Source organism: Artemia sp. Qi Xiang Cuo, chromosome 5, assembly GCF_049724085.1.
Source record: "Artemia sp. Qi Xiang Cuo chromosome 5, ASM4972408v1, whole genome shotgun sequence".
NCBI lineage: Eukaryota > Metazoa > Arthropoda > Branchiopoda > Anostraca > Artemiidae > Artemia > Artemia sp. Qi Xiang Cuo.
In genome coordinates, this window is record NC_142798.1 from 68,075,945 (window position 1) to 68,091,393 (window position 15,449).

A 15,449-nucleotide genomic window follows, 5' to 3' on the forward strand; every position below is an offset into this window, starting at 1 on the left:
GAGACACTACCAATTGATTTACAATTATGAATAAATACAGTTTAACAGGGAGAAACCGAGGGCCTATAGGGCCGGTACCCCACATCGTATCTTGGTTCGGCCTGGGTAGGATTTGAAAAACAATCGGAAATCAAATAAAGACAGAATCAAATTTCAACTGAAAATAAAGAGAAAAATTAAAACATAAAACGAGCAAAAATTATTCCGTATATGAGGGGACCTGCCCCCATTAAATCCCCGCTCTTTACACTAAGGTTTAACATTTTGTCCAAATTCTTCAAGGACAACTAATGAAACACAAGGTCTTTTGGTCAAGGTCAAATTGGAATAAGAAGCTTTTTTAAAGCACTAGAACACTTTAGCGTAACGAGCGAGGAGTTGAGGTAGGAGCAGTCCCCTCTTATATACGGAATAATTGTGTTCGCTTAAGTTTTAATGTTGCTCCTTACTATCGGTTTAAAAACTTGTTCTTTTTTTATTTAATAAAATGAAAGAAGACAAACGAAGATAAGCTCAAAACAGACAATTATCAGTTACTTTTTTATTTTTCTAGAATGTTAATTTCCGATTTTTTAAATTCAAAATCCAATTTTGCACCCGTTGCGAAGGGGGGGGGGGGTGTCTGGATTAATCAAGCTACTAACTTTACTTAAAACATAGCTGACGCATGATACAGGATGTTCCCTTAAGAGCAAATAATTTCATAAGTAGCCTGCAGAAAAAAAAGACCAGTTTATAAAGATTTCAATAGCCTTCACCAGGACCGATGTAGGTAACTTTTAGTATACGCTGCAATTACAATTCTTCAAAAGACTCGAGCAAGCTCAGCTTTCACTGAAGTGCTAGTTTTGAGTGTCACGACTTTATTTTAGACAACTTTGTAGATATATCTTGCACAATCTGCGAAACAATGATTTTTGTTCATTTTATATTTCACCTTCACTCTTTACTTTCGTAACAAAAATTTAGTTTTTAAAATTAAATTTAGCTCGCTTTATTTTTTTTTAAATACACACGATGGAGATTTAAAAGGATCTTTGTCTAGCTCTATATACTAAAATTTTGGGTACTGGTGCATTATACCTAACACATCGCTTTACCCTATCCAAGGAATGCAGACACGGAGACCCGTCAAACGGGTATTTGCTATCTAAATTGATCGCAAAGCGTGGTTTCTCATTGAATTTACAATATTTAAACTGAAGTTTTTTGGGTTTTAGGGGGGGGGGGGAGTACCTAGGTTAGGTTACGTACCGTAGAAAGGGGTAACTTTGAACGTTAGGGGTAACTTTGAACAAAATCAGTAACAAACATCTACCGCTCTCTATCGCACAACAGTGGAATTGCTCGTTCAAACTTATTACTAGATTATTGCTAGATGGCGTGTGAATCAGTTGGTAGTTCTTGAAATCATCATCGGACAAAATTTTATCTTGTTAATTGCAAGAGAATTTGAGCTGTCCAAAATTGGGAAAAAGTGCTAAAAGTAAGTTACCCTTTTTTACTTAGATAAACTAAAATAGGACTTTCATTTTGACATTTTTCTATAGCTGAGGAGCCGAAACGTTAGGTTTTCTGGTGAAATCTCTTCCTAATTCCATAGGTTCAATATGGCGGCAGTGTTCAATGTTTCCCGCAAATATTTTGTTTTTTCGGGGTAACTTTGAACATTCGTTCAAAGTTAGCGTTGTCTTTCTACAATATGGATTTAAATGTTCTCTGCTGGCCAATTGTTAAAATTTGCGTTGAATTGGTGTAATAATAATAATGTTTATATTATAACATAATAATACTGTTAATACATAATAATAATAATAATAATGTTTATCTTTAACCCATTTTTAAGCAAAACAAATGGAAAAAATTACACTAATAAGATTACACTAAAAGTGTTTGCTCTGCTGTTCAGACCTTTAGGAAACCATTGCGAATCTGTTGATCCCAGGGAAACGCAAACCAAGTTCAGCTGTTAAACTTGGTTTTAACTACTGATTACATTTTTGGATCACTTCCTAATTCTTTCAGGCCTACTTTTCAAAAGGGAAAAATATTAAAAGGGAGCAATTCTTCTTTGATGGAAGTCTGCTAGCAATCAATGGGATTGGAGGGGGAAATCTCATCTACCAAAATTGAAGTTTCTGTATTACCTGGCTCTAATAGAGCGTGCATAGACAATTTGAAAGAGTCGTCTTTCACAGCTTGCTGTGCAAAGACAGCTGACAATTGTACAAAAAAATTTGTGGGATTTTCCTCGTCTCTTTTGGAAAAAATTATTTGAATTGCACATATTATTCCTTTCAAAATTTTGGTTTTATTTCCTTCTGGTTTCATTGTTGGTATTTTAGTCTTGGCTTTGTTTGAATTCGTAACTTATTATCGGCTTTACCGAAATATTCGCTAAAATAAAATCTTCATTGACCTTTTTCAAAATCCCCAACTGATTTAATTTTTTTTTTTTGGTTTTTTACTGTGTCAATTTTTGCAGATGCCAAGAACATACACGAGACCAGCAAATGCAATAAAGTATGCGAGTTATGATGAAGAAGTGATGGGAAAAGCTCTTGAGGACATGAAAAAAGGAGACCTAACAATGAGAAAGGCTTCAGAGAAATGCGGGGTTTCTTTGGGTACTCTTTCTCACCGAATGAATAAAAAGCACAACAAAAAGGTGGGAAGACCGACGGTATTGTCGGAGTTCGAAGAAGAAGCCATTGTCTCTCAATTGCTTACCTGTGCCGAGTGGGGGTTCCCCGTCAATCGCTTCGAGTTGAAACTCATAGTCAAAGGTTATCTTGAATCAGTTGGGTAAAGAGTAGATTGATTAAAGAATAATGTACCTAGACGAGACTTTATCAATTCCTCCCTAGATCAAAATCGTTCAAAGCTTCGACTGAAAACCGTAGCCAACTACTCAAGCAAACATGCTTCTGTTTCGTGTGAAATCTTGAATGAGTACTATGTCAATTTAGAAGTGACTATTCAGGATGTGCCTTTTTCGAATATTTACAAATATGATGAGACTAACTTAACCGACAACCCCTGGAAAAAGAAATATATCGTGAAAAGAGATGCCAAATACCCCTCCAGAATAATGAATGAAAGAAAGGGAGCAATATCCCTGAGGATATGTGGATATGCAGAAGGCCAACTGCCTCCACCATTCGTTTGCTATAAAGCTAAGGGCATGTTTAGCTCATGGCATACAGGAGCCCCAAAAGAGCTCGGTATGCTGTATATAAGTCCGGATGGTTTGAGAGCGAAGTTTTTGAAGAGTGGTTTATGTCACTGGCACTCCCTCGCCTGAAGAAAAGAGCAGGAGTGAAAGTTTTGTTGGGTGACAACCTGCCTTCCCACTTTTCTGCCAAAGTCTTGAAAGTCTGTAGAGAAAACAACATTCGCTTTGTATGCCTCCCCCAAAACGCTACAAATATACTGCAACCACTGGACTTTGCTTTTTTAGCTCTAATGAAAAGAGCATGGAGGAAGATGCTTGATTATTACAAATTAGAGAACCCACACGAAACCACGGTAAGAAAAGATAAATTTCCCCAGCTTTTGAAGCTACTCCTGGAAATCCTAGCCCCAAATGGAAAAGCAAATCTTAAATATGGCTTTGCCAAGTACTTGTCACGTTCCAGAGTCTTCCAGGACCAACCACTTTCGGCCCAGCAAACTCCACACGAGGTTGCGGACAGCATCAGCAATGTTTTATTGGATGTCCTGATGCCCGCAGATTTAAAAAATCCGTGAGGAACGTCACGCGCAAACGTCTTAGCGTCGCACCAGGGAAAAGTATGGGAGATGCAGAGGATTCAAGTCATTCAAGTTGCGAGTCCGAGACGACTGACGTCCCAACAGGATGTGAGAGCGAGTCTGAAATGGAAGTTGATGAGTCGGCGAGCGCTGGGCTGTCTATGCTGTCGAGTGGGGCAGTAGCCACAACGGGTTCAAATTACCCACCAACCTGCGTGAACGGACGTTGATTCATCGCAAAGTTCTTCATGGGCCGTATTTATAAGTATTTTGTATTTTTGAAGGTAGATGCTCCTTCCTCTGACGGCTCGCTAAACGTGATTTGCCTGCGAAAAAACAAGGATGGATCCTTCTATTATCCCAGGTTGAAAGACTCAGCATCAATCCATCCTGACCAGGTACAGGGAGATCTTCCAGCCCCCCGACTCACTCAAGGCACAAAATTTGTATTTGATCATGACTTTGGTCAGCTGATACTGCACTAATTTGACTCTCTTGTGCCTTTTTATTTTAGAAGTAATGCTTTTCTCTCAATAAACGAGTTTTTTTTAACTGGAAGTCTTACGCCAGAACTCATCGACTGTTCAGAGTTACCTGTTGAAGTTTTTGAGTGTTCAAAGTTAAACACCCCTAGAGGTAACTTTGAACACCATTTTTAGATCGGTTTAGCTCTAACAACATAAAGACTAGCAGTTTGGGACAATTGCCATTCGGTGCAGAATGACGTATTCCCCAATCGCCAAAAATAGTTTTGAGTAAATACTAGTTTAAAGAAAAATATCGCAAAAAAACCTCAATTTTTAGCGGTTTTTAGTTCAAAGTTACCCCGTTCCACGGTATTTAATATATGGTATGCTTTCCCCTCACCCCCCTAATCTGCAAATGTATAGCCCAAATTTGTTTCTAAACTATTATATATTCATCCTATTTTATTTTATTTCATTAACATTAACCAATCTTGACTTCTTTCGTGTGTTACGTATAATGCACCAGTACTTTGAAGTACCTGGCGCCGTTAATATTGTAATACAAAAAAAAAAAAAAGAAAAAAAAAAAAAAAAAAAATTTTACGCGACAAGTCTATTTGAGTCTAATGGATGTTTTCTGTTAAGAAACTCTATACTAAATGAATTATTCTATTTTCAGCTTTGGTTGAAGGGAGGGGCTACGCTCGAGGAGAAGTAGGCATGGTCGCTTTGTTCCAGACATCTCCAAAAATGATTATCTGTCAGATACCCGACTCACCTATGTATAATAGAACCATTACTCAACTGAATGTATTCTCTCCATTAGAGGTATTTTCTTTTTTTTTCTTGCTTAGAAAAATTTTAAGGGTCGGAGATTTTTTTTTCTATTTGTGTTAAAAATAAAAAAAAAAGAATAATCAAAAAAAAAAAGATGGAAAAAGAATAAATTGTCCTGATACCCAAAGAAAACGGCAAGTCAAAAGATAGGGACATGTATAATCAAGTAAAGTATAAGGAAATCGATAAATAAGCTATTTTAAGAATAGACGTAAGAAACCAAGAGAGGAAAGGATATAATAAATGGAAAAATAAATAAATAAAATAGGTAAGAAAACGAGGAAGGTTGATTGGATAACCATTGCAGAATAGAATATCTTTAACATAATTTAATTCAGAATTTACATGATTACGAGAACAGATTTTTAGAACTCTGTCGACTAAAGAAATTTTAAGCCAATATGGTTTCAGGTTATATTTACTTGAAGAATAGACGACATTCGATAACAAAATCAGCATTAAAATTGCAAAAACAAAACTAAAAAAAAAAACTTTTTAAGTTTTTAAAAGTTTTTAAAAGTAAAACTTTTAGCACCTCAAGAGTTTCCAAGAAGCTACTCAAGGGTCTTGGGGAGTCAGCAATATTTTTTGGAATTATAGAAAACACGCAAATGCTTTTCATAAGAGTCTTGCACTGTGCGAATTTAGGCAGATTTAAATCCTTCGTTTTTATTAAATAATCACGTCATTTTATGACATGAATTCTGAGAAGTTCAATAGGCTTATTGTTCCTGAGTTGTAATCCCCTACCCCCCTAAGAAAGGATATTTATGGACTCCATCTTGGTAAAGAGATGGTTAAAGAGGTTTGACAAAAGAGTTTAAATACTCTGACCCACATCTTTTTTAGATATCTTTTACTAATTTTGTCGCCTATTTTTAAGTTTATTCACATCATTTACAGCTTTCCGCTCTGTTTTACACTTTAATTTTGGAGTTATGTGGCTTTATACTTATTTAAAAGATAAGTGGGACTGTTACTTTTTTTAATTCCTCAGCATCTATGCATCGTATTTTGTTGCACACTTTTTTTTTGCATAAAAAGTTGACGTTTTTTTAAAGAAGCCAAATTTTGATATCTAAACCAAACTTGAGAAAATTAAAACTTTAGTAAACTTTTTCCCGCCTCTTCAACATAGTTAAGTTAACATGATGAGAAACTATACTGATTAACTATCTGTTAAATCCAAGGCCGTACCCAGGATTTTTTCGGAGGGGGTTTTGCTCAAAGATTTTTTTTTCGGGGAGGGGGGGGGGGCTTACGCAAAAACCCTAAAAAAACGCACACAAAATCTGTTTATATCTATTTTTATTACGTTTTTACGTGTCAAACAAACATTTCGGGGGGGGGGGGGTCAAACCCTCCTACCCCGCTCCCCTCCGGGTACGGCCTTGGTTGAATCAGAGGTGTCAATTCACAGAAATCGGGGGGGGGGGGGGTCAAAAATGTATTTTTCAAAATCTAGGGGGAGGTAATTTTTTCAGTTTATCAATTAAAATTCTACAAAAAGCTATTTTCCAATGAAATACTTACTAGCAAAATAAAATACCAAAATTAAGGTAATTTTCAAAATCTAGAAAGGGGGGGGGGCAAAAAATCTTGGGGGAGGTCAAATATTCCCCATCATCAATTGACGCCACTGTGTCCAAACAGAAAGTCAAAAAGGTAAAAGTATTTGAATACCGTAATTCTGTTTCCTAATTATAGCTCTTTTGGTGGTCGAATTACTATACCGCGGTTTGTTTTTAACTAGGTTTCAGCTATCCCTAAAACCATGATAGCGATGAAACTTAGACAATCCTATTTTTAATGAACAACATCGATCCTTTATGTAAATCCATATTAATCATAAATTCAATAATACAAACTATATCAAAACCGCAGTACAGTGGCTGTGATGCTCTGTGTCGTATTCAAAGGATGCGAGTTCAAGTCACTGCGGTAACGATTACTCTTCAGTGACATGCGTTGGCCTGGTATTGAAGCAGTGATGCTAAACGTGGCAAAATTGTACCATTTTGATATATTTCACCTCTACTGTTACAATTTAGTACAATCCCACAAAATATGGTACATTTTACAAAATTATGGTACAATGTGGTACAATTCAGTATTTTTGAACCTATATGTTTGTATACTTTCATCTACAAATATTTTATTTCACCCTGATCTGTTCGGCATAGTCAAGATAATAAAAAAAAAAACAGTTCGTTTTAAGTTTTAATGTCGCTCCTTACTTTCAGTTTAAAAAACTTGTTTTTTTTATTTAATTAACTAAAAAGGTGCCTGCTTGCCTATTATCTTGACTGTAGCGTAAAAGGAAGGAGAAATAAAATCGTTTACAGATGAAAGAATACAAACTTGTAAAGAATTTTAAGAGTATTTGCAGATAGTTGTCTGCGGGAAGTGCAACAACTCCGAAAAGTAATAACGTTTGTAAAAAAAAATTTGTAGAAAATATAAATTTAGTGCTAGATGAGTAGTCTTAATACTGATTTTGTGAAAAATAACATTTTGTTTTTATAAAAATATGTATCCAGTGGGGAAATATTCTATTTTATGTCATAAATTTGCTAAATATGTCCCTTTTTTGTCCCAATTGTCTAAAATATGTCACTTTTTTGCCCTATTATGTCATTGTGTCCCGGCACACAGGAATAAGTCCTTTGGAAATAAAATATGTCCAGTTGGCAACCTTGATAAGTATGCATTGTTAAAATCTAATATTTTACTAATATCTTTCGACATAAATCAGGTTGCTTTGAATGCCACTCAGAAGCTCCGATTTATCAAACAGATGCAGGTTTACAAAACTTTTTCACGTCAATGAATCAATTCTCTAAATTATTTTTGAAAATAGCAATGCCCCATTTCATTTTCATATGCAAAATTCTTAATCCTTTGACTGCAAGTTCACCTTTTTGAGAAAAGCAAATCAGGGGTTTCTCACTCTGTTAGCAATATGACTGAAAAGTAGAAACTTTAAATTCTGAAAACCCAGGGGACGTTCTGCTGATTATGCCAATTATTTTCTCGTTAACAAGCAAAGGTGGCTTTAGTCATTGATACTACTACTAACAACTCACCACAGAACCAAGTCCTCTGAGGCAAAAAACAATCCCTTCAGCAATTCTATTCGAATTTTGGTTCAATTTAAATTTATTACGTACTATTCTCGAAAAAGATGCATGGGGACTTCAATTTAATTATGGCGAGAGGTCATTGGCTTTTTCACCATTAAACTTCTTACATTATATACGATTTTTCTTTTTTTTTCAGATGAAAAAAAAAATGACTTTCAATATATTTAAGGGCTGGGAAACTACAGGTGTGGTTTCTAAAAAATTTGAATAGCGTATTATACACATCAATGATTAGGGCTCATGAACTTTGATTTCCCCTCGAAAGGAGTGCGCCGATCCCGAAGGTACGGCAATACCGGGCAAACGCGTGAAGGGAGCAGAGCAAGTTCCGACATCCCTCCGGTTTCCAAAAATCAGTTTAATATTCTGGTTCTATGAAAATTTTGAATAAGACTGTGATTTTCATTCACTTTCTTTCTCCATTCTTTTGTTTTTCTTTGTCCGTTTTAAGTTTCAACTTCGCTCCTTGCTTCCCTTGGAAAAACTTAAAAAAAAAAGGGGGCTGTCCCCTCCTCAACGCCTCGCTCTTTACGCTAAAGTTTTTTATTGTTTTAAAAAATAAAGTTGTGAGACAGAGTGAAACTTTAGCGTAAAGAGCGAGGCGTTGAGGAGGGGACAGCCCCTTTCATATACGGAATAATTTCTGTTCGTTTCAAGTTTTAATATCGCTCCTTACTTTCAGTTTAAAAAACTTGTTTTTTTTATTTAATTTCTGATCGTTTTTTAGTTAATGCAGCTTTTATTTTGGCTCGCCGTCATTGAATAAGTAAACCAAATTTGCATAAAAATTTTACTTTTCTTTTGCTAAATGGCTGTCTCTAAATTTGGTTCTGACGTAATTTACAAATTAACTTACGTAACGAACTTCTATATTCGTATATTTTTCTTCTGGCAAAAAATACAAAGTTGCAGATTTTTGCAGATATGAGCTTGAAACCTATGTTATAGGGTTTTCTGATACGCTGAATCTGACGGTGTGATTTTCATTAAAAATTTTTCACTTTTAGGGGATGTTTCCCCCCTCTTTAAAAAATCAGGTGAGTTTTCTGAGGCTCGTAGCCTTTGATGAGTAATACTAAACATAATAAATTCATATATTTAGAATCAGCATTATAAGCCCATTCTTTTGATACATTTATTGACATCAAAGTTCCGTTTTTAAAAGTTTCGCTTACTATTGAGCCGTATCGCTTGTTTTTTTTTATTGTTTTTTCTTATTACGTATATGTTATTACTTATATAATGGGGTTCTCCCCTTAGTCAATACCACGTTCTTTACGTTAAAAGTTAAAAAAAAATTTAATTCACAAACCCCTGAATCACAACGGCCGTTTAATTATATAGATAGAAATTTTTAAAGCACTAAAAAAAACTTTAGTGTAACGAGTGAGGTATGGAATTGGGGGAGAACATCCTCATATACGTAATAATTTCTGTTCGTTTTTAGTTCTAATGTTGCTTCTTACTTTCAGTTGAAAAAACTTGTTTTTTTTTAATTTAATTTCTGATCGTTTTTTTAAATAATGCTTGGAAATCCGGCGCCCCCTTCATAGAAATGTCCCTTACCCAAAAGAAACATCATCCACCGAAAGATTCTCCCAAGTAACCCCCTCCTCCAGCCCCCCTCCCCCCATCAAAAAAATGCTTCCTGAAAATGTCTGTATACTTCCCAATAACCAATACAATGTGCAAGCAATGGGTAAAGTTCATAAATTGCAGCCCTTCCCCTGGGACCTATGGGGGATTAAATCATCGTAAAAGACATATTTATTAGATTTTCGACTATGCTAAACAAAATGGCTATCTAAAAATTTTAATTGGGTGACTTTGAGAAAAAAATAGCGTGGGAGGGGACCTGGTTGCCCTCCATTTTTTTGGTCACTTAAAAAGGGCAATATAACTTTTAATTTCCGTTCCAATGAGCCATCTTACGATATTCTAGGACCACTGGGTCAATACGATTACCCCTGGAAAAAAAAAAAAAAAAACAAATAAACACGCACCCGTGATCTTTCTTCTGGCAAAAAAAAATACAAAATTCTATACTTTCGTGGATAGGAACGTGAAACCACTACAGTGGGGTTCTATGATACGTTGAATATAATGGTGTGATTTTCATTAAGATTCTATAAATTTTAGGGGGCCTTTCCCCCTTTTTTCCAAAATCAGCCCAATATTCTCAGGCACGTAACTTTTGATGGGTAAGATTAAACTTAATGACACTTATATATTTGAAATCAGAATTAAAATCTGATTCTTTTGATGTATCTATTGGTACCAAAATTCTGTTTTAGAGTTTCGGTTACCATTGAGCCGGGTCGCTCCTTACTTACAGTTCGTTACCACAAACTGTTTGACAATCGCTTTTGGCTTCCAATAGTCAGGCAAAACATCTATCTATTTATAAAGTATTACAAACTAAAAATGAAAAGTTAGCAAAAGAAAAAAAAATAGATTCTTGATGATCTGGAACCAATTTTGATATCAATAGATGTACCAAAAAATTAGCTTATTGTGCTGATTAAAATATATACAATATTTTTTAAGTATAGTGTTACCCATTAGTGGATTGAGAAAATTTGCCAAATTCTCGAAAAAGGTAATAAACACCCCATAAAAGTCAAAGAATTTCAATGGAAATCACGCTATCAGATTCAGCGTATCAGAGAACCCCACTGTAGAGGTTCCAAGCTCCTATCTATAAAAATTAAATTTTATAGTGTTTGCCAGAAGAAACATCACGGATTCGTGTTTATTTGTGGTTGTTGCTTTTTCCAGGATGATCATATCGAACCAGTGGTACTAGAATTTCGCAAGAGGGCTGGTTCAAACGAAAATTAAAAGATCTAGTGTCCGTTTTAAGTGGCCAAAAAATTGGAGGACAACTAGCCCCTGTCCCACGCACTTTTTTCCTGAAAGTCGTCTGATCAAAATTTTGAGATAGCCATTTTGTTCAGTATTGTTGAAAGGTACAATAGATATGCCTTTAGAGATGTCACGGCCCCTCAGAAACATCAGAGGAAGGGCCACAAGTTATAAAATTTTCCCATTGTTTACATACAGTTTTTGTTATAGGGACGTGTACCGACATTTTACAAGGGAGGAAGGAGATCTTCTGGGGATGGATTTTCTATGTGGAGAATTTCCCATTGGGATGAAAGTTTCTGGGGGGTGAACTTTTCAGGGGAAATTTTACATCGGGAGAATTTGCCAGAATTTGTACACAGAATGTTTGCTATTTGTCTTTTTTCTCTTTGTTGATCCCATTGTACGTGTTGAGACACTCGGAGGGAACTCTCAGGGGGAAGTTTTGAGCGGAGTTGGAATTCTCTTGGGATATTCTTTTTTTTTGTGGGGGGGTATTTTCCACGGGAGAAATTTCCATGGTCGAATTATCACCAGGAGAAATTCTCCATGGAACATTTCTGGGGGATAAACTTTCCAGGTGGGGGAGGGGGTATTGTCCAAACAGGTATATTCACCAATGACCTTAAAAAGAATCAGAAACTAAATGAATATGAGTCTTTCTTCAAATAAAAGTATGGTAAGGAGTATTTTTCAGGCAGAATCTCAAGCAAAAAATTTTCTGGGAAGGATTCGTAGCAGGGATGGAATTGTTCGGGGGTAATTTCCCGGCGGAAAAATTTTACATGAGAGGAACTTTATATAGGGGAATATTTTGTGGGGAAATTTTCCACAGAGGTGGTGGATTTCCTGGGATTATCTGAAAAACGATCAGAAATTAATACAAAAACTAGTCTTTTCTACCGAAAGTAAGGAGTGACATTAAAACCCAAAACGTACAGAAATCATTCCGTACATGACGGGGGCTACTCCCTCCTCAATAACCCCCTCTCTATGCTAATGTTCAACCTTTAGTCTAATTTTTTTAAGAACGATTCTTGAAACGCAAGGGCCGTGCCACCCTTGGAGTAAGCCACCCTCCACCCTTTTTGGAGAGCTCATCAATAGTCTTTATATAGCAAATCCTACGATAGCTGTTGCTGAACTAGAAAAACAACGAAAAGATTTCAAAACATACTTGGAACCAAGTGTTTATGTTCATTTTTGCTACGTTTTTATGAGTTGGAAGTAGAGGAGGGGGTACCAGCCCGGTACGAACACCGTGCTGCCATCTACAATTTAGTTTAATGCTGACGGGACATAATTTATTCAAGGATTATCGATCGAGTCTAATGTGGGTGTGTCAAGGTCAATCGATCTGTTGTTGTTGTTGTTTGGCCACGTGCGAATGACATGAGGGGTGATTTACATAATCGATGGGGGAATTATTGATTCACGAGCATGGGGAATTATGAAACAATATGGGCATAGAGTCATTAGGGAGAAAGATTACGTAATCGCTCAATGACCTCTTTTTCCAAGATCGATTTATTTGATGTTTCTATGTGTAATAACTCGGGGGGCGAAGGTTGCACATGCGCATTGAATTCTAACGGGAACAATGTTATTGATCTAGGACTCGAAGGGGAAGTGGATTTCCGAGAACTTGATTTACATAATCGGCGGGGAAATTGATGATTCACGAAGGGGAAATTAAGAAACATTAAGGCTTCTTTAATCTGTGATTTACATAATCGCTAGGGGAAATTATTGATTCACGATGGGGGAATTATGAAACAAACATGTCTTCATTGTTGTTTGGTTAGCTTAACCTGAGAAATTGATTTACATAATCGGCGGGGAAATTATTGATTCACGAAAAGGGAATTAAGAAAAATTAAGGCTTATTTAATCTTTAGGCCTGAGGGATTTATTTATTATTGTTGTTTTTGGACAAGTGCATGCTAGGGGTGAATGTCAAGGTGTCCTGGAATAGGAAACAGTTAGATCACATGTTTCCTTCTCAGCCAATCATCGAGTCGGATACATCCTCCTTCTCAGCCAATCAGAGGGCTGCTTACATATTAGCGGCGGTGGGAATATAAGGAAGGGATTTTTGCTATAGTTTTATTAGTCTGTGAATAGAATTCACTAAGTTTTTAGTTAGCAGAGTAATAACATGAGTGAACAAGTTGAGTTAGAAATATCCTTTTATTGCAACTGTTCTATTTGTAAAGGACATTTTCATGATTTTGACTATTCACATGAACCTACTGAATGTTTAGATAGCATAGAGGCAGAGACAGATGAGAAGAATCTGGAGGAAACGAGAAGAAAAATTATATGTGACATGGAGAGAAATTTAGACCGATTGCAAGTAAGCTCAGATAAAAGAAGGATTGATATGACAGAAAAGGAAGATCAAAAGAAGAGACTGGTAAAAGAGGGCTTTTTCTATAACGTAAAAGACAGAAGTGAAAACCCAAAGAAAAATGTGTATAGTGCAAGATATAACTCGGATTATTATGATGATTATGCTCCAAGAGAAGAGAAAAAGTGGCCCTTCAAGAGACAACATAAGAGGTCATTCTACGAAAAGGATTTTAAACAACGGAAACCATGGTGGAAGTTTTCTCATATACCATTTTACGATAAATCCCATTTTTGATATGCTTGATAAGTTTTATACCATAATCATACAATAAATTTGTTTCTGCTATTTTAATTTTCTCATACTCAGTGCCAGCCCCAATGCAGCCTGGGTTTAAGTTAAAGAGAGAGTGGACGGCTTCTTATAATATGGTGAACCCTGCCGAAGCTATGCAAGATCGTGAAATAGCCGGCCCAGTCGCACAAGAACATAGCGATGTCGCCCCGTCCACCCTCCAGCATGCACTACCTGGTCCTTCGGGTGCCCAAGTGCAGCCGGGATATGCAAATGTAAGCGTTTTTTCCTACCTTTCTATTTATTCATTTTTCAGTCCTTTTCAATCCCAATATAAACTTATCTCTGTGAGATATTAACCCCTCACCCCACCCAATTTCTTAAATTTAGCTCACTCGGAGATATCTAAATGTTATTTTTTACAAAGAAACCACTCTTTTCTATGCTCCCCCCCTTCCTCGGAGATATCTAAATGTAATTTTTTGCATAGAAACCGCTCTTTTCTAATCTTTGCTATCGCTTCGATATCTCATAAGCGAATATTTTTAGGTAATTTCTATTAATAATCACTGCCTTTGAAACTCAAAATGCTATTTTTTCTAATCTTTGCTATTTTCTCTGTTGCAATTTCTTCGCCGTTATCACATAAGCGAATATTTTTCATGGGTAATTTCAATTAATGCTCACCATTTGAAACTCAAAATCCTCTATTTTTCACAATTGATTATCACAAAGTTTCAAGAGAATGAACTGAGTGAGATTATTCACATTTATCTATTTGTCACATATGAATCCCGTAACTTGCGCAAGGATATTTTAAAATAACTTTCAATCTTACAAAGCCTTGCCAATATTTTAGTGATGTGGAAACATTGTTGAATAAGAATTAACGGTTCTCGAATTTAATTGTACTGTTTCCCAGAGAATACGCTTGGAAACAGAACAGACACGCGATTAAAAATAATCTAGGCTCATTTGGAGTCATAGACAACCTGTATGGGAAGTAGGCAAAACGACTTATGCCGCATAACAATACGGTTTTTTGGGGCATTAGGTAAACGGCTGGGAGCCGCGGAGCCCGGAATGCGCCGATGGGTCCGGGAAGTGCTGTGGGGGCAAGGTTAGGGAAGTGCCGGGGGGATGCGCCACGGGTCAGGGAAGTGCCACAGGGATGCGCCACGGGCCCAAGAAGCATCGCGGGAAGCGATGCGGGGGCCCGAGAAGCGCCACAGGGATGCGCTGTAGCTCCGAAAAGCGCCGAAAAAAAAAAAAAATTTTAGGGGGGGGGGGGGGTTAGAACTTTTAATAGTGACAAAATATAACTGAAAAGATAATGGTTTCTTACTTCAGTGTCTAACCATTTCTCTTCGAAATTTAGCGATTTTAGCTATAACAATTTTCCTAAATTTAGGGGAGGGGGCGTGAATCCATGATTTTTGTTGGGGGGGGGGTTAGCACTTTTAATAGTGACAAAATAGAAATGAAATTTAATTTAAACACTTTTTTTTTCAGATATAATAATGTTTGGTGTGATTGACACAGAATATATTGGTCTGAAATATTCCACAACTGGCATTATATTCGAAGCAGCTTTCTTACTCCTAGACAATCAACGACGTGAAATTCATTGCTATAAATGGAACATCAGATACAATATGTATAAGTACGAGAAAAACAGAGGGAGTCCAACACTAAATTTTATAAATCGAAATGGCTTTTACGCTAAAACCATACGACCAC

At 36.4% G+C, this 15,449-nt stretch overlaps 1 protein-coding gene and 1 pseudogene across 1 annotated transcript in view; one reads left to right on the plus strand and one right to left on the minus strand.

The window, feature by feature from the left end:
- The window catches only part of LOC148952428 (mutS protein homolog 4-like), a 114,803-nt gene that overhangs the window by 42,571 nt on the left and 56,783 nt on the right, over positions 1 to 15,449 (plus strand). The window contains exon 5 of the mRNA XM_089088956.1: positions 4,900 to 5,048. Within this exon, the coding sequence (XP_088945082.1) occupies positions 4,900 to 5,048 (149 nt within the window). The remainder of the gene's footprint in view (positions 1 to 4,899; positions 5,049 to 15,449) is intronic.
- LOC148952429 (U2 spliceosomal RNA) lies at positions 8,463 to 8,600 on the minus strand (annotated as a pseudogene).